Genomic DNA, 26,230 nt, shown 5'->3' with positions numbered 1-26,230 from the left:
CAGCATATTGATGATAATATACCCTCCATATGCAAATGAGTCTTCAAGTATATTGCAAATACACACAGCATTGCAGATTTTCTGTACTGATGACAAATTAACAAAGTACCTTCCTGAAATGAACTTAAAGGGACTACCCCAGGGGGTTTCATTATGCCAAACATTTTACATATAGGAACTGTACACCATGATTTCACATATAGCAAGTTCACCACAATGTTAACTTCCATTTAACTTGCTCATGACTAACACAGACCATACAGTTTCTGTGTATTTAGCTCTGTGTATTTGTGAGACAGCAGAAAAAAGTTCACACTATGAAACACTTATGACAGACAACTCATTTTTATTTCTTAAACAAATAGATGCTTTGGAATATTGTATTTTTTAATAGTTGCAAGCAATTTCATTATATCATTCTGTCTAAGATACAAGACCCAAGCATACATAATTGAAGACAAAGGAAACTGAGAACACACTTGACAGAATTAACAGGTAGATGAAATCAGTAAACACAACTGCCACATCCCTTCATTTGATGTCTGTGCTAATGCATCTTCTAAAGTTCCAAGCTCACAGCACACACCAGATAGAATATTTTAAACAGCAAGTTTGTTTCAGTAAGTCATATGGGTAACTAACACTTTATCATAATATATGAAATTCCTTTAGGTGCTTTATTTTCACATGCATGCACCACTCTTCATTATGTTCCCCTTTTTAACAGAGTCTTTATTTGTTTTAAAGATCAAAGTAGATAAATTCAATACAAAGCTATGCAGCACGAGCAGCACCTCTTTCTGCTACCCACACTCACTCTTTCACTCATTCCCCTGTCTGACCTCTCTCTGCAGGTGACTATGAGTGAACAGCTAGCTCTCTGTGAGACCTGAATGGGACATACACATGGGCAGATGCAGCAAATACTTAATGTTTATTAATCTAAAAAAGAGCAAAGATTACAAAAATATAAGGAATAGAAAACCTTAGACAAGTTAAAATACATACAATCTTTAGGCAAAGTTTGTTTTGGTCAGGCAGAATTTAGTTTATCAAATGTCAATCCAAAACAAAAGGGGTATGAACTAAACAAAATATTAAATTTATACTAAAAGGTGACAGTTACCCTTCTTTCATAAGGCCACTGTACCACAGTAAATACTCTCCTTCAGTGCATGACAGATCCACAAATCAGAGCAGTTCCACTCACGTGCTGCTGATACTAGAAAAATATTTTTTTCTTTAATGTATAAACTAATGCAAATTTTCAGGTGTAGTTTTGATCACCATAATTTTTTTATTAAATTGTTCTTCAATAATCCCACTGATTTCACAAACCTGTGAAATCAAACAGAAAAACACAGAAATTAGGGCTCAAATGCAATGTACACAAAAATAGGAGAAAAGGGAAAATTAATTCTTCACTGTGTTTTCATTTTGTAACAGTTTTCCATTATGCTAAATAAGCAACATGGATCGGTGTGTTGGTGAATCTCAGTGAGGATTTTTTTGCTGTTTCTAAAATATTCAGAAGCAAATAATAGTATCCTTAGTTATACACTTTGTTCCAATTATTCAGTGTTTTGGAGGGGTTCTTTTCTGCTACTTCTTTGTCAATAGTGGTAATAAATTGCAAAAAACAACCCATGTTTGAAAAAACATTGAACATAATACGCATCTGTGATGAATCAGATAAACTGAGATAGCTATGTTTTAATTTCTGGTTGTGTTCAAGTTGAAAACCTTCCCCGAAGCAAATGGAAATTTAGCCTTTACAAATATTTACACATGCATATTGCAGTGGACTGTTTTGCAAATGTTGCCAACTGCAACACAACTGCCCTCTCTAGTATGAAATGTAATGCTGTAACGGGACTTACAACATAGATCCAGCGAGAGAATCAAGGTTATAAACTGGAAATAAACACCACAACCATATTTCACTACACAGGTGAATGCATAAAGGTCTGTGTGTTACCTGAGAAGCCTTCACCTTGCCATTTTTAAACACTGAAGGAAATCAGGCACAGCAGCTTCTCTCCTTCTGAACAATTAAATATGCAAGCCCTTTCTGGGGGATTTAAATAACTTGTCAGGAACAAACTCTTCCCATTATCTCCAGGTAATGAATTAAATACAATTGGAATAATTTTCAGCCTGTCAGGTGATAAGCCTGGACTTTGTAAGTGATTCTGTATTGATAATCAACAAAGCAAGGTACATACCATGAAAACCTCTGCAACAACAACAACAAATGAACCAACCAAAAAAACCAAAAAAGAAGACATAAAGCCTAGGAAACCTTAGCAACAGTCTTTATCCTTTATTAACTTTATATGTTTGGGGGCTTTTTGTAATTTATACCTAATGTTTAACTGTTTTCCTTGGAGGTGCTTCATTTAGCAGATATTCCAGCTCTATCACAGTTTGATCTTTAGGTAACAAACTTGTTTTATGGTGGGATAAAGAAGAGCAAATACGTGTAAGCCTGTTTCATTTGCAGATTCTTCTTGTGGCTGTTACCCACAGAAAACCCAAGGACTGGTCTTCTTAACTGTAGAAGTTAAGAAGTTAAGTTAACCACATGTTGATGGCTTTGAGTTCATTGTGTCCCCTAATTTTGGTTTATAACACTTGAAGCTCCTGGTTGCTAGGACAGAGCATTTAATTTCCTTTGTCACAGTTTGATGAGTTGAATCTTTTTTACTTAAACATCTATCTACAGATATCAAGTTATCTCTTAAGTTCCTGGTTCAATGTCTTTATGTGACTGAGGCAAATTCCTAACAGGGTTTCCCAAACCCTGGGTCATTTTTCATCTTCCTCTGAAATCCCTTGAGTAATCCTAATCTGTTCTAATGGCAAGACACCTAACCCCCAGGTTTTTTTACTGATATGATGTGGAATAATTACTTTGCTACTTAATTTCTAAGGCATTCAAGAAATGGTCTACCCTTCTTTGTGACAGCATTATGCTGAGAGCTCATACCGAGATGATCTTCTGTGACCATCCTAAATCCATCAGGTCACTGCTTTCCAGGACAAAGCCTCATTATTCTGCAGCAGAGACAGATATGTTTCTCTGGTGCCAGATATATTTCATTTGGTTTAAATATACTTCATCTGGTTATAATAAAGTGCATTTTACTGGAATGTAGCCATTATACCAGGGGATTCATATCATTTAATAACTTCAACTTGTCCTTCCCACCCATTATCCAAACCTATCAGACCCTAATGAGCCCATTCATCTACATCTTCCCATTAGAAACTCTAGTTTTTGATTCCTCATTGAGCCAGCTTTTAATTTACCTAATGTGTGTCCTGATAATTCCCTAGGCCATTTTTTAAATTACAGTGTCATTTTTTATTACATTAAATGTCTTTGGGAATCCAAGTTTAGCATAATAAGGCAAGCTGTAGAAAAAGATATCTGTAGGTTTGGAAGCTGTACTGAAAAGAGCTTTCTGCACTAAAACAGGTTTTGATTTTTTTTTTTTTTTTTACTCACTGCAATGGAAAACTCCCTTCTCATACTAATATTTAGTCCAATGTGAACTTTTCCAAAGTGAAACCAAATATTAATCAGTATAAATAAAGCAACATGCCTTAAAGCCTTAATAATATAAGAAGATAACAGCAGCTTTGGATTTAAGCACATCCATTCAAAAAATAGGAAACTTGAGTCTAACTCCAACTTTCCCTAACTGTATTTGAGCTCACCACACACTGTCCAACAGTCATCTGACTTCTGTCAGAAATATTGTCAATCTGCTTTTGTTTCACCATCAATAAATAATTAAATCCAAGTGGGCAGGTTTCCATGATAGAAAACCTTCAGACTCAAAAAGCAGTTATATGAAGTGATGCAGCTTAAGCTATGAGTATCACAAGACATCCAGCCATGACCAACCAATAGGCCTGGAGAAATTCTGTTTACAGGAGCACAATCCTTTCTGAAGGTATCCTATTTCTGAAGTGGACATAGAACTGTCTCAAGCTAAATATATAGCCAAGCAAATGACAGGCAGAATGAGAGACAATCTATTATCTTTAATATACTTAAGTGCATACTGGAGAAATTTAGAAAATAACTCAAATCCCAAGCAGACAAAAGCTTTATGACACTCTTTTGTGGATGTTTACGTGGAACGGGGAGATATGACTTTTTTACTGCAGTTTGTATTTCCCACTCTTGAAATATTAAATGAAAGAAAGGCACCAATAAGTTTCATGAATTGGGATAAAAGTCTCCCAAAAGTTCACTTGTGAGACAAAAAAAGTGTATATTTATAGTGAATTTATTATCCACTGAGAAAAACTGCCGGATACAACAATTATGTTCTTACTAACCAGACATATAATTGACTAACCTTTGAGTGATGCCTCATAAGCACCTTACTCTTGAGGAAAACCACATCTAGCCTTGCCCTAAACACACACCCACTGAAACAGATGTTTCCAAACAGCTATGCTCCATCAGAGCAGAGCAGAGATACAAACAGCTGAATTTGAATGAAAGAAATGGAATGTGTTTGTGTAAATGTCATAAAGTTTGCAATCAACAGTTGCTGCTCTAACCCCATTTCTGTCACTCTTACTCATATTGAGTAGCACCTGGCTCTAGCAAAAGCAAACTTTCACAGCAAAAACAGTATTCCAGCAGTAGACTCCCCCTCATTGTTAACTCGCTCCAAGCAATTTTCCAAATCTTAGGAACATTTATTTGCATAATTAGGATAAACTGACTGTTTTGGCATGTGAATTTACTCAGTGTAAGGAACTTTACCTATGGACAAATACTGTATGGACTGGAATTTTACTAGAACACAGTCTGAATTTCTCAAGTCTTCAAAAAACCCCCATCTTTCATTCTCCTGGGGTTTTTCCTAGGCAGTTGTGTGCAAATGGGAAAATACAGGTTTTCTTCAACACCTGTTGAAGTCATCAGTAGAGTGTCTTTGACTGCAGAGTTTCCAGATCAGTGCAAGTATGAATGGAGTAGAAATCCCACTTCTTACCAACAACCATTTGATTTATCAGCAGCAGACCTTTCACTGTCAACCTTAGCAAAGAGTTTGTAGATGAAGAGTGGCAAAACATTTAAATTTCCTCTCACAGGTCAGAGACTTCAAGACTTTCCCCGGATCAACTGAGCTAGAAATGAGCATCTAGCCCTCCTTTCGGCAAGTTGGAATGAAGTGACAATAGACACACAATTTCATGTGCCACTGACAGAAACTGGCATGCTTTAAGCGGATTAACACAAAGGAATGTTTTCACACAGATGAGCCTTAAGGTGCCTTCCAGCCCTTAATGTTCTGTGGATACATGCTACATGGATTAACCAAGCAGCAAGCTTTTCAAGAGCCTACTTCATTCACGTATCATGTACATTGGGTGGACTGATTGAAGGTAGGGATCCTTTACATCCAAGGCTGTGTGACCTGGGGAAATCTGCTGTGTGGGTTACTTCTTGAATTCGCCACCCAAGAAAGCAGACTCAGGCTTTTGGGCAGCAAATCCTTGCCAAGACCACAGATGGTAGTTCAAATTGCACCACAAGCCTGTCCTTGTTTTCACAAGGTTCTTGGAACCTAGTGATACTTAAGAAATTTCCAATCTTCAACCTTTGTAGGACTAACTCTCAAGGGAAAATTCTCTTGTCAGTTCCCTGAAAGGATGAATTTCTTCTTGTAAAAAGGATGAATTTCTTCTCATTTTTGCTGGCTAAAAAATGTTCTGGTGGCAGTAGATGCAGTTCTTCTGTTTCTGTGCATCAGTACCCCATAAAGAAGAAAATGTATTCTTGGCAGCTCAAAGAACTTTCATCAAACTGAAGGACTATGCAAGTGGTAAGTATTTTCTCCAGATACCTCCTTTTTCCAAGAATTATCTCTATGCATTCTCTCAAAACTCTTTGCAGAGAATCAGCACACAAGCAAACTACTGTAGATAATAATGGGGAACTGTGTCCAGAAAGACAGAAGAACAGACATGAGGCTCTGTCTAGAGACATTTTTAGTGACTCTAAAAGAACACCACAGGTCCTTGATTTTGGATCATACTGCCTTGACAATTTTCATTGTGTAGAGTTTCAAAGGAAAACACATTTTGCAAGCAGAAGAAATTTCATTTCTAAATTATAATAGCTCTTAAAATGCATGTGTTAATTCCTATTTTTAATAACAAAATGTACATTACAAGAGTAAATAATTATACACTATCTCTTTCTCTGACCTATGGCCACAAACTTAATTAAGTCCACAAAGAAGAGAAAGAAAGGGTATGGTAAAATAATCAACAGAGCTTCTTAAAAATACTTTTCTTTCCTTCTTGAACATAACAAATCTTTAAAGCTAGAATAATTTAAATGCTTTTGTATGAGCTGCTATTTGACTTAAAACGTTGTCATAATTAGTATGAAGGTTTAAAAATTATTGACTTCCAGTTATCATTGAAACTTGCTGCTAAGGGCGAATTTTTAAAACGCTGTCAGAGAGCCTGGAGAATTTAAAATGTAGAGTCTGATTTACAAGAACTGAGAACCAAGATCTCATTTCCATACGACAAGATATGCACTGTTGTATCTGTTTTGCAAATGATGTTTGTTGAGAGATGTTGAGATTCCAAAGTGACCCAGTTCTGTTCAGCTATCACTTGCTTTGAAAATAGCCTCTCTAAACTATTACATCTGAATACATTTAAAATTCTTCCCCCTTTTCATTCTTTTTCTTGTAAAACTCTAACCAGAAGATATTACTTTAAAAGAGCTCAAGGTGACTCACAGAGTTTCTCTTTTTGCATTGTTTTCCCGCTACCAAAAACTAGCTTTACACCTGGCTGCTATTATCTCAAAGAATGTGGTAAATATTATCCACATGTCATTTGTTAAAAGCTGAGTCCAAGAACAGGTGTTGCTATTGTAAAGATTAATTTAGCAGCTCTTCTGCTCAAACTCACAAATTATGAACTCCTGGGCCTTCTCAACACTAAATCACACAAAAAATATCCATACAGATTTATTACTTTGTAATCTTGCCAGTTGCTCTACCTACAAGCAGTGGCATCAGCAAGTGTGCCAAAGCCCCCTGCTGACTCCACTTTGAACCAGGAATTGGCAGCTTCTCTTTGTCAGCAGTGGCACTTCTGCACTCGACAATGTTACTAGCACAAAAACCCAGACAGGGATGTTACCACCATTAGTTACTTTGAATAAAATTTTTCACTATTAGATTTCAGTTACAGGAAGTATTACTTTGATAAAACATTTTTATTCCATCCCTTTAGTTACAGTAGTAGAAACAGTGATGTATTATAGAGGGTGCACCAGCTGACCACACTGCAGTCAACATGGGTTCACAAAGGGAAAGAAAGTCCTGTTCAACTAACTCATTATCTTTCTATGGGAAGGTCACCCACCCAGTGGATGAAGAAAAGGTGATGGATGTGTTTTTTCTGTATTTTAGTAATGCTTTTGATACTGTCCCTCACAGATCCTCCAGGACAACTTGTCCAGCTGTGGGAGGAGTGGCTGCAGGCTCTGCTGGGTGAAGAACTGGCTGGAGGGCAGAGCTCAAAGGGGGCAACTGGTCACCAGTGGTGTTCCCCAGGGGTCAGTTCTAGGGCCAGTTCTGCTCAAGACATTTACCAACAACCTGCAGGCAGGAGTTGAATCCATCATTAGAACATTTGCTGATGATCCCAAATCAGGAGTTGCTGCTGACTCTTTGGAGGGACAAGAGGCTTTGCAGAGGGATCCACACAGACTGGAGCACTGGACAGTGATTAACGGCATGAAGTTTAACAAGTCAAAATACCAGATTCTGCAGCTGGGAGAATCAGGCACAAGCATAAACTTGGGAGAAGAGTGGCTGGAGATCCTCCCTGCAGAAAGGATCTGGGGGTGCTGGTTGGCAGCAGGCACAGCAAGAATCAGCAGCATGTCCTGGAAGCCAACAGGACCAACCCCACCCTGGGGTGTATCAGCAATAATACAGAATCACCAGCTGCTCAAGGAAGGTGATGATCCCACTGTGCTCAGCACTGGTGCAGCCTCACCTGGAGCACTGTGTGCACTTCTGAGCACCACAATTTAAGGATGTGAAGGTCCTTGAAATAGGTCCAGGTAAGGGCAACAAAGCTGGTGAGAGAGCTGGAAGGAATGGCCTACGAGGAGAAGCTAAGGACTTTGGGCTTGTCTAGCTTGGAGAAAATAAAGCTGAGGATTGACAGCTTCTGGAGGAGGGCATGTGGAGAGAGAGGCACTGATCTCCTCTCAGTGACAGAACACATGACAATGGCTCAAAGCTGTGCCAGGGGAGATTGAGACTAGACTTCAGGAAGCATTCCTTTACTGAGAGGGTGAAAGACTGAACAGGCTTCTGAGGGAGATGGTCAATACCTCAAGTCTGTCACTGTTCAAGAGGCATTTTGGATATTGACCTTAACAACACGCTTTTAATTTTTAACTTACCACTTTGTTTTTTGGGCAGTGACAATGACCTACCAGGATTCTTGGAATATTATAGTGCAGGATTTTGGGTGCTCACAAGTCCTCACACCCATGCAATTCAAGTACATCAGCTACAAAAAAACATACTGTGTATCTGATATGTCCTGGAGCATCAGTCTCCCTGGCCACATAATTAGCACCAGTCTGTGCGGGCACAGCCAGTCCTACCAATGTTTGTGGGACTGTAAATTTATTACAGAAAATACTGAGGGAAAATTGCATGCATATAAAAGACAGATCTCAGAGTTTCTCTTAAGCCACCTAAGGTGAGCTTCAGCTCAAAGATAACTGAAATGGTCTGGTGCAAGTCAAATTGGACTTACTTAGGCCTTGGACTAAAATCAGCTGGATGCACAGAATCTCATTGTAAGATTTTAGTAGTGTTAAAAAAGACCTGGCACATGCTCTTCAGAATCTCACTGTGTAAATTTAAATTTCAGTCAAACTCTGGGCTATGTATGAGTTTGTGAAACTGATGTATGAGTAAAAAAAAATTTTTTAGGGAGGCATAATTTTTAAAAAATTCTGTTTATCTGGCATGTTTCTTATGAATCCTCAGTCCCTTATAGAACTGTTCCCTTCTGCAAAGAAAATGTTTTTTTCATATGTTAACTCTTGATGTTTAAATCAGTATTGAGTTTCCTAAACATGCTGATTAAATCATCTGTTCTTTTCAAGTACATCACCTAAAATACGTTAGGAAGCAGTTTGCATATTCACCCTTGCAGATCACAAAAATACCATGAATTAAAAGAGAAAATGTGAAACAGTAAGATCATTTGCAGGTACTTTGTAGGCAGGAAGAATTTGCTAGAATTTGAAAATACTGCAGTTTATAGCCTGTTACTTTTGTTCTGCCATTTAGGCTCTGATCCTGCTGACCTCCACTTCCACGACTGGACAAATACTTCCAAGAGTATAGGATATTAAGGATTACTTGTATGATTAAGAACTTTTTTTATTAACACAGACGACTTAAAAAGAATGTAAGCAAAATAGAGATAATGGAGCGACAAATCTAAGGAGAGAGGCTTTACTTTTTGAACCTGGAGTTTTTTAGTTTGCTTCATTTTTTTTCTGGTGAATACAGATTTATTAAACAGATTATCTATTTCAAGTTCATGTTATTTCCCGGAACAGCTACTTTAACACATCAGGATAAATTGTTCCACTTAGCTTAAGTAAACAGTGTTCCGTGATCATTTTGTCATTGTTCAGTGACTACAGGAAAACTTCTGCAAATCAATCCTACAAGGTTCAGCCCTCAGACAAGTAAGTAATTGGTACTTGTGAGAAAAGCTCCTGTGAGCAGGTGTGGCATCTCCACAGTATTTGAAGATATGGAAAACAGAAGTAAAGTTGAAGGGTTTTGACATATTAGCTGGTCCTTACACATATACTTACATCTGTCTTGGTCAGCTTCCACTCCTTCACTTTCCGTGTCACTCGGCAATATCCAAGGTTGATGAGCAAGTTGAAGCTGTTGTAAGAATTCATCCTGCCACAAACAGATCTATTTTAGATAAAATGACAGACAATTGTTCTGTACAAATGAAGACTGCAGCAAGCACTAGCCTCAATTAACTAGAGAGAAAAAAGCCTTTAAAAACAAAAAACCAACTTGCTGTGAAACAAAACCAGAATGTAGAGAATGTGCAGGCTCCTTAGAATTTTTTAATCCATTCAGTAAAACAAAACAAACAAACAAAACCCCACCCAAACAAACAAAATAAATAAACAAAGCCCAAAAGCAAACAAACAAAACCAAACAAAAAACATAACAAAAACCAAACCAACAAAACCAAAAAATCAAACCCAAACCCACCAAAATGAAGGGGTCTATTTAGCTCTCTCTCTCATATAAACACAGATATGTAAGACACATACAAACTCATCTTGGAAATGCAGTGACAGGACAAAACTGCAGATATTACATCTGACCCTGCAGTTTTTGGACTGCAGACACTTCAAATGCAATTTGCTTAGGTGAGGCTTTGATTTATCAAAATTTTCACTGTTTCTAGTCTAATAAGAAAAGAACTCGAAACCTGATTTAGAACCTATGGTTTTGTTGCGTAAGGAAAAGGCTCAGGAAGGAAAAATGTTATGGAAACTTTTGTCTCCAAGATAATCATTAAAACACCAAAATACAAATGTTTTACATGGTTAAAAATTCATAGGCAGCTGAATATATGCTTTTGAAATTGTTTTAAAATTGCCTACTTTTAATATAATGTATATATGTGTGTGTGTATAAATGTGTATAAAAATATTTTTCCATGCAGACACACATATATGTACGTGAACAGGTATACACACAGACACATAAAATACTCTGACACATTCCTTTGCAATATTCATGTGGAGAGATGAGACTGGAATGCACAGTTTTATTTTGAAAAGCAGTTGAAACATGCAAGCTTAGTCTCTAAAAGAAAGCTTTAACATTGGCCAGATATCATAAAATTACCGGCCAGATTTTTATAAGTTCTTGAAAAAAAAAGAGGGGTAATAACCCTGCTTTTGGGTTACATCAGCTGAAATGTGAATCTACATATTTAAAGTTAAATTGTATTACAACATAAATTTTATTCTTAGGCTATCTGATTCAAATACAGAATCCAGGCTTGTTTAAATCAGTTTTGGGAGACTGAAGGCTGCTTAATCAAGATCTAACTCGCTGGGAGTAAATTATTAATTCTGTCAGTAATGTGCTAAAAATTCCACAAAGACTGCTGCCATGGCCCAGCAGTAAACTCAGGCAGGAGCTCCAGGCTCATGAATTGTCATTTCCAATGTGCTTTGCTTGAGAAGGTTGCTGACAACAACACTGAACATGTTCTGGTTCACAGGAGAGGATTCTTGCAGTAGGGATGACTGCCTCTCACACTGATCCACACATTTTTTAATTTTCCAAAAACAGAGCAAAGACCTGAGCCAGGCAGTGGAACAGAATGAGAGCACCTGACCAAAAAGAGAGGCCCCATCACAAGTAATGCTCTATACTCCAGTTAATAGGAGCAAAAATTTTGTTAATCAAGGCTATATTCAAATAAGATGAAGTTTCCTGCTCTTAACAACAGACTAACAAGGATTCCTGAATACCACTTTAAACTATCTGAATAAGTGAAATTATTGCAAAATTTCACATATTCAGAAAATGATATGGCAAACAAGGGAGTCAGTAGTATTTTCATCTCAACAGCTATTGACAAGTATTGCAGAATTGTGTCACTTTAATGGAATCCAGCCTAAAGAGATAAGCAGGGTTCAACATTCCTTTGCCAATTTATACAAAACACCAAAGGATTAGGAACATGCATAAAAGTATCTCTGCCAAAGGATTTGGAACTCTGATTTATTATCTTTATAGAGATAATAAAACTATTTCTCTAGGTAGCATTTTTTGCTATAATTCAATTCAGCCCTGAACAGAGCTGATAATAAAACACACCTGTTAGAACTTAGTAATATTATGTGTGCCAGGAGGCAGAAACTTGTCCACAAAATCTCAGGTTATTATAAGTCTTGAGCATTAAAAAACCCCACAACATTCTTAACAGCTGATACGTTAAGTACTTGCCAAATTATTTAAGATTTATGCTATAAAAAGATTAAACCACCCATGCTGCATCATGAACTTTACTAAAGCTTAAGAACTTTGAATTGCATTTATTAGCAATATTGTTCTATTTAGTCTTGTTATGTTACTCTGAAACACATTACAATCAAGGAAGCATACATAAGGCATTGAGAGATATGTAAAAATTCCCAACAAAGAAACAAGTAAACAAATAAATAAATAAAGCTCCTTGGGGTAAAACATGCTCCTGGCACCCAGTAGTCACATTCTTTTCAACTGACTTACTCTGATCAAATACATGTCAACATTGTTCTGATTAATTCCATTAACATCACCTAAGAGTAAGGAAGCAGAGTTATTTGCAAAATCTTATCATAGTATCTTCTATAGGATTGGCAATATAACCACAGTATTTACATCTAGTAGAAATTCCCAATTGAGACCATAAGGCTAAGAAGAATAAAGGCAATTTCCCTTCTTTTATTTTACTAGTTTTATATAGGAAGAGGATACAAAACCTACAATGAAAGTTGAAAAATAAATTACAGTATCAGCCCTAAATTTTATATGTTTATGATCTGTAAAAGTACAAAGACAGACAGGACTCCTGTTCTCCTACCCTAAACCATCCCTGCCTTTTTAAAATTTATCTCCATGGTCAGAGACAAGTTGTGACACAAGAAAACAAAATCATGTGGCCACAAATAGGAGGAAATGTCAAACATGGCAAAAAATGTCACAGAACAGATGTATTTCCTGGGTATATTCTGTCTAAATCCACTTCTCTTAGTGACCAGGAACTTAAGTGGGCAAAAGACAGCTTAAAAGGGTTACCAAAATTTCTAGTATAGCCAAAAAATGAGGCAGGGAGTGGCAGATTGGCCCGATCTCCATCAGCTACTTTCTGATATCCGTGGGTCTTCACAATCCGGCAGAGGAAGGTCTTCAGTATGAATGTGTCATACCAGCAGCTTTCCCATTGGAAGCAGAGCTAGTCCCAAGTTGAATTTCCATTATGTCAAAGGTCACTTGTGCATGTCAGAAAGGATAAAGAGGGTCTGAACTGGGTCACTAGCAGCCAAGGTACTATTGTACCCAGTGAGCAAAGAGAAAGAAAAGAATTTGTCACTTCTAGAAGGGATTTTAACAGAGGATAAGATCCTGCATAGAAATGCTGAGGTTTAACATCAGCTTTACAGTGGATTGCTGGCTGAATCTGGACATGCTACTCTAACTGGAAAATAGCACAATAATATTGCTCACTTCCTAAAATTCTTAAGACAAATATATACATATATTAAAAGTATTAACAGGACACTTACTGTGAGAGCTATCAGCAAACAGAAGTAACAAGACACAGCAAGTTAAATGAGACTCTTGCTTATTATTATCATAACTACAGAAAGGCTGTGGAAGAAAGCATTTTTAATTGTCTGCCTTTTTACAGGAAAGATCAAAAGTGATGGGCAGACTGGATATCTCTCACTCATTACATACACATACTTTCAGGAGTATATACAATAATTTCACTTGGCATCACATGACTATGTATCAATTAAGAACAAGACTGCCCAAAACAGAAGAAAAAGAGGGGTGAAGAATTTAGTTGGAGACAATAAACCCTTCATTTCTTCTGAATATTTTTTAGTTTAAAATTCACTTCAGTTCTCATTTTCTGGTATATGAGAAAATTCTTACACACAAACACAGCCCATATTTCAAAAGAGGATAAAAAGTGATCTCTTCCGTAAAAAAAAAAAAAAAAAAAAAAAAAGAAGTTAGAATTCCTTGGTTTTTTTCCCTGCATGGAAAACATGGAAAACTGAAAATATAACAACTGGCAGTGAAGACACTTTCAGGAGAATTGTAGTCACCTTCAGTCCTCATGTCTTTAATCTGGATATTCAATTCCAAGTGAAGAAACAGCTCAAGTGATGGAATTAGTGCACTGCCATTCAAACACCAAAATAATGAGTATTTATTTCACCACCAAATTTAAGTAAGATTTCTTCCCCAAATTCTGGAGTAATCTATACCTCGTTTCCTTTCCTTCACAACAAATAAAGGACATTATATAATTAATTGAAGAGTTATACTAAGTATTTAATCTCTAAATTTCCTAAAAGCAACCCTAAGCAACACTATCATAAACAACATTTTAAATTTTCTTTAGGAGTCGTAAGACTGATAACACATTGTGTCAAGTGTCACACCCAACAGATTATTAAAACAGATGATACTCCTCAGAAACAATCTAAAGGTATGATATTATTTTCAGTCTTGGAATAAAGGTCTCCAGGCTTTGACAAACGGATTACAAAGAGATTGGTAATAATGGTGGGAACTAACATATTCCACCACGAAAAAATTAGCAGTCTAGACATACAGTTCCTTCTCAAGTCAGTATAGAAGGACTGGCATATCCTGAGAAAAGACTCACCTTTGTAAGGCATATATAGAGATAGCAAGGGTTTTCTTTCACAGGCGTTTTTTATTTCCACTGCCAACAGACTGAAGTATCTTTAAGGCAGCTGAGGCTAGCAGAGGAGAATCCTACTCAGAATTTACAAGGTACTTTAACATTTTCTTCTGTTTTGTTTTAAATAAAGACTAGTCCTGTAAAAGTTAATATGTGTAACAGGAAATTTTTATGCTGTAAATCGGCCTAGTTACCATGCATATAGTATTAGATAGTGACTCAACAATGCTGGACATTTTCTCTTGCAATTCATTTTGGCGCTTTGGAAAAACCCGTCCTTTCAGTAATGCCTAACTAATCATTCCAATTGCCAAAAAAATGAAATAAAAAGTAGATCAAGAAAGTATCATGCACTGCCAGTGCGGCAGGAAAAAAAAAATACCATGGAACATAGAGATTAGATAAAGTTTTGTTTAATATTGCAGAGGTATGCACCTGTTAGAAACTGTAACTCTAATAAAACTGCTATGCATCGTACAAGCAAAGCCCTACCGAGCTCATGGTAAATCTGGGGGACAAAGTGCTCCTGCATGATTTCTGTAATAATACTGACATTCTCTAATGAGTACCTCTCAAAGCCGAGCAGTATTTCCTTGCTAATTTTCTCATCATTATATTTCAAGTTCTTTTCAGCACAGTAGGTTACATTAGGTATACTGATGTTACTTGAGCATAAAATGCAATCAAGTCTTTGCATTATTAAACATAGCAAAAACATTAAATTGAAAATCTTACTTCTGATAAACTGTTTCTCTGAGTAGTGACAGTTCCAACAACATCTCCACTCACTTGCACAGAAAGCCCTGAAGCAGCACTGAGGGTCCTCCCCATTTGGCTCTTAGATGACAAAGACCTGCTTCTTTGCATGCTAATAATGCTTTCCCTATTTCCTTGGTTGCTAGGGGTAAGAGGCCGTGACAACAAGCTATTTGGGGTCATAGGTCTGCTCCCTGGAGTTGATGGCCTGTTGGTTTGTGCACTGCTGTTTGTGACACTGGAGATCTGTGCTCTGCTGTTCGTGGGCAGCGGTGGTGACTTGTTTCTTTGGAGCTGAATGTTCTTGCCTGTCGGAGTTGGCACCTGAGGCCTTGAAGTTTGGCCCTGTGCAGCTTGAAGGTTGCCTTGGTGGTCAGATGTAACTACACTGGGATGCTGGACACCAGGGCTTCTTGAGAGCCTTGCTTCTTCCCACAGTGCGAGGTCCTTCTCAATGTCTGTGCACACACACACAAACAAATGGAAAAGAAAGAAACTCACTATCTGTTTCTCTCTGGTTTAAAACTCTTAATGATTTTCTCCAATGTACGTGAAAACCTGAAGCTGTGCAGAGAAAATCTATCCATGTTTAAAATAAAAGGCATCAGAATTAACAGTGCAAATGTTTGGCAAGCATTCCTTTAAGTTTATTTACATTTGATTCACTGCAAACACAGGTATCCTGCAGAAATGAAATATTACCTCTTCACTGGATGTGAACACAACCTACAAAATTTCTCCTTGTTTCAGCAAAATTATGTCTATGTGGCTTTTGCACAGTTACTGCAAAATCAAGATTAGTACCAAACCAGGACGGAGCAGTGATGTAAACTTGCCGTCCTCAGCTGCACTGAAGAGCAATCCAAAACTGGTTCAAGGCAAAACTTTTGCTTCTGGCCCTTATGTCTACCTGCCCAAACAAAACTCTGAGGGAAGTAACTACTGAACTCTGGCATGTCTGGATTTGTGATGCTGTTTGAACCTGAATTTTGTGCCATCAATGCTGCAGCAGGTGATGAGGTCACCAATACCCAGAGTCCAAGGAGAAAAGGTGACAGCCATCGGGTGGTCCAATCCCTACCTCACACACAGTCATAAAAAATAAGATTTGTTTTAGAAACACAACAAATTAAGGACAGTGTGTCCTGAAAAAATTCAATTTAATAAGCTTCCAATGAATTAAATCAGAATACAGACATCAAAGTCAGGGGAGGGTAGCTGGAATTTAGGTTAGAATTGATAACACAGTGAAAGTCCTTGCAAGTACAAATGTAGAGCTTAAGAAACAGTTCAACTAAGTTTATCTTAGACTACTGTTGTGAATTTTCACTTCATTGGCATGTACTCTATTCTACTTGATTTTCACAGACAGCTGATTATCTTTAAAATAGCAATGCCATTTTCCATGAACATGGATAAGTCAGTCCCAGAAGCTGTAAGTTAGCAAGGGTCTACTTATTTAAACACTTATTAAGTAAACTTGTCTAAAATAAGCATTAAATTTTTTTTAAAACAATAATTTCAGGTTCTAAAAGTCCTAAAAGAAACAGATTCTAAACTGCATATTGGAAGAGATTTTCTTTCACTTGTGTTTACCAATAGGTATAAAAGAAATGTTGTATGTTAAATAAAGATGTGCTGCCTTTAACATATTTTATAAAATCTTGAAAACAGGAAAATAAGCCATGCCAATTTCATGTTACTAGTCTAATACAACATATTACACACAATTCAAATGCTATTACTAGAAATGCTAGTAAAACTGAAATAGTTGTGAAAACCTCAGAAAAAAAGTGTCTCCCAACTTCTTAAACATTAAGTATTTTGCTTTTAGCAGATTTCAAAACAGTCAATATTTCTAGTACACAGTTAAGAATATTTTTAATTGACCCCTTAAAATTAATTATTTCCAATTTGAAATAAATACATCTTGAACTACTCTTCCACTAAGCTCTCACTCTGGAACTTCACAGAATCAGAGAATGGCTTGGGTTGGAAGAAACCTTAAAGATCACCTGGTTCCAAACCCCCTGGTTATAAGCAGGAATGCCTTCCACTAAATCATGTTGTTCAGAGCCCCATCCTACCTAGCCTTGAGCACTGTTAGGGACGGGATATCCACAGCTTCTCTGGGCAACTTGTTCCAGTGTCTCACCATCCACAGAGTCAAGAATTGCCAACATCTAATCTAATCCCAGCATCTAATCTAAATCTCTCCTCTTTTATTTTAAAGCCTTTATTCCTTGTCCTATCACTACCCATATTTTTATATACCCATATAAAAAGTGCTCTCCATCTCTCTTGCAGGCCCCTTTAGATACCAGAGGGCCACAATTAGCTCTCCCTGTAGCCTTCACTTCTCCAGGCCAAACAACTCCCAAGTCTCTCAGGCTGAGAAATGCTCCAGCCCTCTGAGTGTCTTCATGGCCTCCTCCGGACCTGCTCAAACAGGTCCACATCCTTCTTACATTGGGGGCCCCAGTGCTGAGTGCAGCACTCAGGTGAGGTCTCATGAGTGTGGAGTAGTGAAGCACAGAATCACAGAATCTTCTGAATTGGAAGGGAGCCACAAAGGATCATCAAGTCAAACTCTTCAGTTCGGCCCGTATGGGGGTCAAACCCATGACCTTGCTGTTACTAGCACCAGGCTCTGACCAACTGAGCTGATCTTAGAGGGGGAAGAAGCAGCTCCCTTAACCTGCTGCCTGCTCCACTTTTGGTGCAGAGTGTGTAAGATGCCTGGCAAAAAATCAGCAGCCAATAAATTATACTGTGGGCTACTTGATTTAAGAGAAACAAAGAATATGGTCTTGTAAAGATCCAGCTTAGTCTATTTATTTGCAAAATTACAGACATCCAATTTGCCTGTAGTGAATTCAGTATGCTAAGAAATAGCATGAATATTGAATGATTTAGTAAGAGTTAAACAAACATTATATGCTGGCTCATGTTTCTTTAATTTCATATAGCAATCAAGCCTGCAGATAAACCAATTATTATAATCATTTCTCTACATATAATTAACATGTTTCCATAGAATAATTACTCAGTTTTATTCACACATCTTCTATTTGATTTTATTTTAATGTAAGCTTTTCAACCAGAAATAAAAAGAAATCACAAATTCCCAGCTTTGCACTATTATCTGATCCATATTAAATAATACAATTAAATTATGACTTAGGATTTTTAAAAATGCTTGTTGATGTCATTTAAAGGAAAATAAAATGCAACAGAGCAACACAAAGGCATTTTGCTTTCAAATAAAAAAAAAATATCCAGAATAAGTACATGATTTATATGCACTAACAAACTGTTTATTTTTTAACAGTTCTTGTGATAAAGTATTTTCCAGAAGCATACAAAGACCAAAAAATCAGTGCAACAAAACAAATTGGCAAGATACTGGAATCACCTATCAAAAAATATTCTCCACTTGCATGTGATATAAAGAAGCCATAGTAATATAAGAGCCTGTATTTTAGACAAAAAAAAAAAAAAAAAAGCGCCATATGTAGAGAAGGAAAAGAAAATTGCTCCAGTATCTGATTTTGTAAAACTGCTGCTTTCAAATATCAAGGTACTGAGGCAGTTGCTGGCAACTGGTGCTAGCTCTTTATTTAGGCACAGACACCATATTATGCTTTATGTTAGGAGCGATTTTTATCCAGCACATAGTCCATAAGGGAAGGCAAGGCCCCTTAAGAAGGTGTATCTGAAATGAGGGCCATATTTCATCATTACACAGGTAATCCAAGTCATAGCTCAGGCATCTAAATTACTGCCTTGATAGGCAGCCATTTCATAGAATTAATAGGTTCCATTGCACTTGCTAAGAGAACTGAAACAAGAGACTTGCTGATATCACAGACACTTCAACTTTTGCAAATCTGTAAGACAAATGAGGCTAGGCAAAACCACAGCATTATTATCTTAGGTACTCTGAACTGATTATTCATGGAAATTACGTTATTCTTGTCTTTGAGGGGAGTAATTGTCTCAAGCACCACTGGTGTTATAATAGATCATGAATTATTAGGAATACAATAGTCCAATGTGAAATAATTGGGCTGTTCTCAAGGAAAGTTCTCAGTCCAACGAAAATTACTGAATGGTAGAATGGCTGAACCTCATGTTACAGCTTTACTTAAATAACAGGCCCAAAGTCAAATGACAGCAACAGCACTGATGTGAGAGAGAAGATCTTGTGGGTCACAAAAGTGCAGAAGGAATTTCAGATATTAAGCGAATGTAGCTAGTTAGTTTATAGTCAATTAAGTATTTAAAATTCTATATTCTACTGACTATTGTAGTTATTACTGTCAGCTTTGCCAAGGGACTGCATTTTTTATTGCATAATGCACGCAAGAACACATTGTATGACCACGGAAGTGAGACCAGTTAGCACATAAATCAAAGTAGGGAGATCTTCATCAGACTCCTCCTGAGTGACAACATAAGGGAAAACAAGTGGTACCTCAGTAGCAGGGCCCTGCTGTGCTACAAAAACCACATATTGGTTTGCTGCTCTCCTGATTCCCACTAGAGGTTCCTGGGAGTTTCAGTTTAGAGAGAGGGATCATGGATTTTTCAATCTAGCTTGGCAGTGGCTGCAGCTCTAATGGCTGTAAGCTTTATGAACCTATTAAAAAAAATTAGAATTACAGCATCTCTACTGTCAGACACAAACCCACCTAAAAAGGTCTCATTTGCATATATCATGATTTTTAGTTCTTGCTCCCTTATGATCAAAACCTATCCCTAAATAGCTTCACACACTGTGCTCAAAGCTTTGTCAACTGTCTTGACCTCAGCTGCAACATCTCCTTTCTAAAGAAAATACAGCTTTCACACCATTGTTATTGGCAAGATAAATATCCAAAGTATTTTAAAAAATCACACCAAAAGTGTTCTCTGCCTCACTCTCTAAATAACTTAGAAGAATGATTAGATAAATTTCATTTCTACCTTCATTTTATATATACAGTCTTTATGTTCCAGTGAAGAATGACTTTTAATAGAATAAGCCTATGAAGCTTTCACCATATTAAAAATAGCATGCACAATATAGGAGTACCACACTTAGTACCACACACGCACAATATAGGAGTACCTTTCAATGAAAGCTGAAGATGGAAAACATTTGTTACAAAGAAGAACAAATTGCAAGCTAAATTTTAGAATATTCCTCATCAATTTTTATAAAGCTCTGAAACATCTTTTTACCAAGAACCCTGGGCCTTTTTTTTGTTTGACTTCAGAAATGGTTACCCCACCAAAGATGTTGCAGATGTTCTACGGCACACAAATTAACAAATCTCATTCAACCAGAATTTTCACAAAGGTGAGTTTTTTCCTGCAAAGCAATCTATTCTCCAGTTAAAGATCCACTGCAGTCTGCTTTTAAAGACTATTTAACAGTAAGTAAAACATCAGCACCTCCTCATTGCATAAGTCTGGGCAAAACATGAAAACAAAAAACAGGGGCATTATTATGCTTTCAGACTACAGTATATTTAACATGGTTTAATTAATATTTAGTTAGTGTACTTACTTTGATTACAGTGAAGTTCATTACATATAAAAATAAAACACTAATTGCATTTTCTTCAATGGAAAAAAAAAGTTTTCAGCTGTTTTCATTGGCATGTGAGTTAGATAATTTTTTCCTTCATCTGAAATATTGGCAGAGCAAGCTGGGTTGAGTACTTCTAGGCATTTTATGGTTCCTTGATCCCCTACATACCAGCTAGGTGTTTTTCCATGGTCTGAAGTTCTTTTGCTGCTAAGGAGTCCTTTAGGAGTTTCTGCCTTGGGGAACCTCCAGGTCTGACAGTCACGGCATCCAAAGTCCAAACTGTCTGAGACTTACACAGACAAAAAGAAAATGGAGTATGTTTAATCTGGTTTCATATTTATATACGAAACAATAAAAAAGAGTGGTGTCCCCATTTAGGATAAGGAATCTGGTGCTTATTATGTAGAATATATAAAATTTTATGCAAAATACTACAAAATACCATTTCTTAACATACATAAAATAAACAGTAGGAATTAGTTAAAAAGTAGTTCTAAAATAACTCAAATATACATCTTCACATAAGCTCTTGTGCTATGCCGAGACATCATAACAGGACAAATTCCTCAATGATTTACATTCTCTGCAGTTCCAATTACTTAGTAAGGGTTGCACTTACTGTAAATTACCATAACATTTGGCTCAGCATCTCCGCAAAGCTGCACTTCTGGGAATATCATAGAGTTTCCTAATCAAAATTTCCAGTACTGTTTTATCACTGCAAGAACTATTCCTTTTAGAAATGGCAAATCATCAGGGCAACATAGCAGTTTGAAAAGATTGTCAGTGAACAGACCATTGCTCCAGTCTCTTCTTTATTGAACACTGTAGTATTCAAAATTATTTGCATTTTTCTGAAACCCACTCAATATAGTTTCAGGAATTTTTTTTTAAGATATACTATGAGGTAAACTTGATAGATGTGTATGTGAAACACACAATAAAATATAAGACCAATTGTGCAAGATATGTTCATAAAAAAACAAATAAAAACAACAAACAAAAACATCAATTAAATAATCCTTGACAGCCTATCTGAAATAAATTTTACATTATTACCTCACCAAAACATTTCATCTGTAGTCTAGGAAGTTTTGTTGGTTTCCTAAAGAAACAAGGTTTATACAGTGGTCACATTTTCATTCACCTCTTACTAATTTTTAAACCTTTCATTAAATGCCAAGCAAATTTAGAGAGGCCACTGTTTCAAAGACACTAAGCTGAAGTAATTTCAGGGAGAAGAATGACTGGTCAGAGGAGAAGACCCAGACTGCTGGCCCCATTCACAGAGGGCACAGGGGACACCACAGTCAGTCAGGCTGGAGCAGTGTCACGGCTGACACTGGGCTGCTGTGGATCACTGCCCTGACTGATGGCACTTCCCTGGCCAAAGACTCTCCTCCCACAGGCAAAGGTGCACCACAGTTCAAAGGATGAACATGAATATAATCTCCATCCACAAAAACCCCTGCTTTAAACAGTGTAGCTGCCTGCCCTTTTAGAAAACTAGGCATAATTCTACAGAAGTAAAATGTAATATTGGATATATTTTAAATCATTCTTAATCTATTCCAAATAAACACGGCCTTGAACGCAAGTGATCATTGTAAATCATGCATCTTTAAAATATGATAACACAGGTTTATATTTTTAAAGCTACAACTATACTGTAATGCTGTTCACGTGTATGCAAACTACCCAGCCACATTTACCAGCATACAAAATAGTTTGAAGCTGCAGATAACTCTGTTCTTATTAATTCATAAAATCTTTAGAATAGTGACAATTTTTTCTTATTTGCCACATTTTTAATGCTAATTCTTTCCTGGTTAAAATTACCTGTATTTAATCCCATGCAAATACAGAGGAATAGCTGAATAAAATAGTAAATTACTCAGAAGTGAACTTACCTTCAAACATTTTTATTTCAAACGTATCACTAGACCTGATTCATTTGTTTCTCTAAGAGGTTTTGAGCATTTTTTACTTGGGTCCTCACTGTGAATTCTCCATTCAGATAACAACTGTGATTGTTGAGCTCACTACAGAATATTAACCTCTATTAAATTATACTTCTAAATGCTTATTTCAAATGGATATTAATTACCCAATATGTATCTCTAAATGGAGGAATATATTATTCTGTGATCAGTTCCTCTGAAATAAATGACACTAAATAAGAGATGGGAAAGGGGAAAAGGTATGTAAGAGAACTTAAATTTTTCATTTTTCATACTAGTTTTAGATATTCTCTGTCTCCAGATTTTTATGATGGATAAAGAACACTTTTATTTGCATTTTATAGGGTATATTTTCATATGTGGGGAAAAGAACAAGGAAAAGAAACCCCAGGGTTATAAGGATTAATCCTTCTTTGAACATACAATTTCATTCATAAATACAACACTGATGAAATTTGGAATAAAAACTAGTCAGTGGTCTGTGGCAACACTTAACCACCAAATTGCTCTTGTAATATTCTCACACTGGACTATTCAAACTTCCTACATCAAATTATTATCAGCTTTCAGTAACTCCTTGACCTCCTTAAAACAAACTTCCAAAGGTTAGCCTGATGAGAAGATTTCACTTTCCATGTCCTGAAAATGCTTCTGGAAATGAAATGGAGTTATCTTCATCTTCTACAAATCTGTGCTGCGTTTTTGCACATTTTGCCTTTACTGTACTTCCTCCCTTTATGCACAGTAGTCATGTAAGAGTCATACAAAACAAAGGTGACTGAATAAAGGAAGTTCTCTACTGTTACATATTCAAACTCCCTTTCAGATACATAGTTGCACCACCCAGTGAAACCGAGATAACTTTGGATGAATTTTCCCCCCAACTTTTGTAACTCTTCCTGTGCATTTTCTATTTGACGTAATATCGTAATCTTATGACATTTTTTCAGGCAATAGTTTCACAAAAGATCAAAACAGTATTGCTATAGTATCTCTGGAAGATGATATTAATATTAAATAATAGCAATTTCATTTCATAACAAATTATGTGCTTATAATAATAGTACCTTCCAACTAAATTCTTACCTGATAGAGAATCAAAATGATCGGGGAAAAAAAAAAGGCATAAGAATTCATTAAAACTGTACTGTAACCATTTTTTTTCTTCTTTCTCTGAAGCTAAATATTCCATGGCTAAACCAACAACATTTTTGGAGGTAGGCCCAGGTAATTTTTTTATATATTTTTAAATAACACTGAGAATTAAAAAAAAAAAAATTAACATTTTGAGACTATGAGTTCATCAAGGTGCATAATGCATAAACACAGACAGAGGTTCTCAGTGTCTCCAGCAAACAATTTATGCAACAGTCTGATTCCTAAAAGATAAACACAAGCTGAAAGTAGGGGATGTTATCAAGACGACTTTGGAAGCATGTCAATCCAAATACAAGGATAAATGAATCTGTACAGCTCTAGAAGAATTCCCTGATGTCTCCTCTCTCCACTGGATAAATAGCAGCAGTTCAGATGTGTCACTTAAGAAAGAGATTCATGCTTGTAAACCATTTATTTAAACATTCTTACTGCACTTCACCCAGACTGATCCTTTGTCTCCCAGCCAGGAACTGCAGAGACGAAACACTAGTGTCAGCTAACTTAGACTTTCATGATAATCACAGCAGACTGAATGTAGTTGAAAAATACAGCATGTATGTATTAAGTATGTGCACAGAATCCTCGCAAATATTTCAGCATCTTCCAAACTACCACTGCCCTTGCTTATTCTGTATGCTTTATAAATATCAGCACAAAATTTATAAATGGCCTATTTGCATTAACAAGATTAATGAGATCAAAGTATGAAGATGTTACTGAAAGACATTCTTGTCTTCATAAATTGTAGAAACAACTCTGTCCTGTTCATCACCTTCAAACTTTGAAGGTGAGGCAGTGAGCTCTGCACCAGAAATATGTTCAAACAAAGCACTTGGGATACATTTGTCAACTTTGAAGGTCCAACTGCATGCCCATTTCTTAAGTGACCTTCTTTATATAACATCATCATTTCTTCACATACAATACATTCATGGTTGCTTTTTTCTTCCTTATATCCCTTACCCAAATTACTGCTAAAATCAAAAATTACACACAATAAGGCCAGAGTTAATCCCTCTCCTCAGTGATTTCCCAAACTTTGGGAAAACACCGTAACTCACCAGGAATGCCACTGTGGAACAGAAATAAAATTCAGGAGGTCATGAATAAGAGTAAGAAAGTTTTTTTCATGCTTACTCTCTCTGTGTCAACCTGCAGCACAATCCTACATAGCAAGAATCAGTACAGTACTTGTTAAAAAATAAATAACTCTTCCCTATTGGCCATAAAATGTGTTAATAAACTATTCGCTATGTATTTCTATGCCATTTTGGCCTGTTTCAGAGTGAAATCAAGGTATTCCTGTGCATGCCCACATGGATGTGGAAGACTACCTAAACTGAATGATAACAATGCAATGAGAAAATGTGAAACCAAATTAGTTAGCTCCTGGCAAGCTGTAAGTACGTGAAAAATGTTTTTATTGCACTTTTGATTCTACACGGTTTTGCTAATCCAGTGGAAATTTTATTGGTAGCTCCAGGAGATAAAAGTGTAAGGAATACACCCAGGCTTAGCTTTTTATGATAACACCCCAAAAACCAGACCAAAACCTCTTTATTGAACAAATTTTTTTACAAGTGTCCCTTCTACTCTGTCCAAGCAGGTGGCAAGTACAGATGTGCTGCATGCAGTGGATTTTTTTTTTCTTTTGTGCAATATTTTGTTTAAGGATTCTTCACTCAACATGTACCTTCTGTAAAGAGGTCACCTAATATTTAATCTTTCAGCTTCCATAATCTGTTCAAGGACATAAGGTGAGCAAACTATCTGATACTGTAAAAATACAAGGCTTCTTGGAGCTCTGTTACAATATCAGCTGCCACCTCTAATCCCTCCTTCCACATTAGGGCCTGTTCTACTTGAAATGCCGTGTAATTCAAATTACAAGCTTTTGGCTTCCCGTGGCAGTCAGCCAGCAGCACATTTTACGCTAAACCTTACAGTGAAAAAATGGTAGTTTGAGTTAACTTACACATAGTTTTTTTCTGTTTACAGGAAAGCAGGAAGCAGGAAATATGTGGACACCTGGGAATCACATTTGTTTCAGCTTTTGAAATGAAACCAAAATAAATTTTTCTAAACTTCAGTTCTGTTTTATTTACTGTTATTTGGACTAATGTTTCCGAATTTGTCACTCCCAAGAACATAAAATTTTAGACAGGTAAAAACAAGGCATTCATTGATTTCCTTTTTTTTT

The 26,230-nt window shown here is 36.6% G+C and overlaps 1 protein-coding gene across 1 annotated transcript in view; it reads right to left on the bottom strand.

Moving 5' to 3' along the window:
• Positions 1–1,033: 1,033 nt before the first annotated feature.
• C1H8orf34 (chromosome 1 C8orf34 homolog) overlaps positions 1,034–26,230 on the bottom strand; it is a 148,558-nt gene continuing 123,361 nt past the window's right edge. Inside the window, exons 11-14 of the mRNA XM_066332160.1 lie at positions 21,080–21,200; positions 15,313–15,791; positions 9,920–10,013; positions 1,034–1,338 (exon numbers count right to left, since the gene is read on the bottom strand). Of these exons, the coding sequence (XP_066188257.1) occupies positions 1,331–1,338; positions 9,920–10,013; positions 15,313–15,791; positions 21,080–21,200 (702 nt within the window). The 3' untranslated portion in view covers positions 1,034–1,330. The remainder of the gene's footprint in view (positions 1,339–9,919; positions 10,014–15,312; positions 15,792–21,079; positions 21,201–26,230) is intronic.

Source organism: Sylvia atricapilla, chromosome 1, assembly GCF_009819655.1.
Source record: "Sylvia atricapilla isolate bSylAtr1 chromosome 1, bSylAtr1.pri, whole genome shotgun sequence".
Lineage (NCBI taxonomy): Eukaryota > Metazoa > Chordata > Aves > Passeriformes > Sylviidae > Sylvia > Sylvia atricapilla.
Note: the sequence above shows the minus strand (reverse complement) of the source record. Positions and strands in the feature narration are given on the sequence as shown.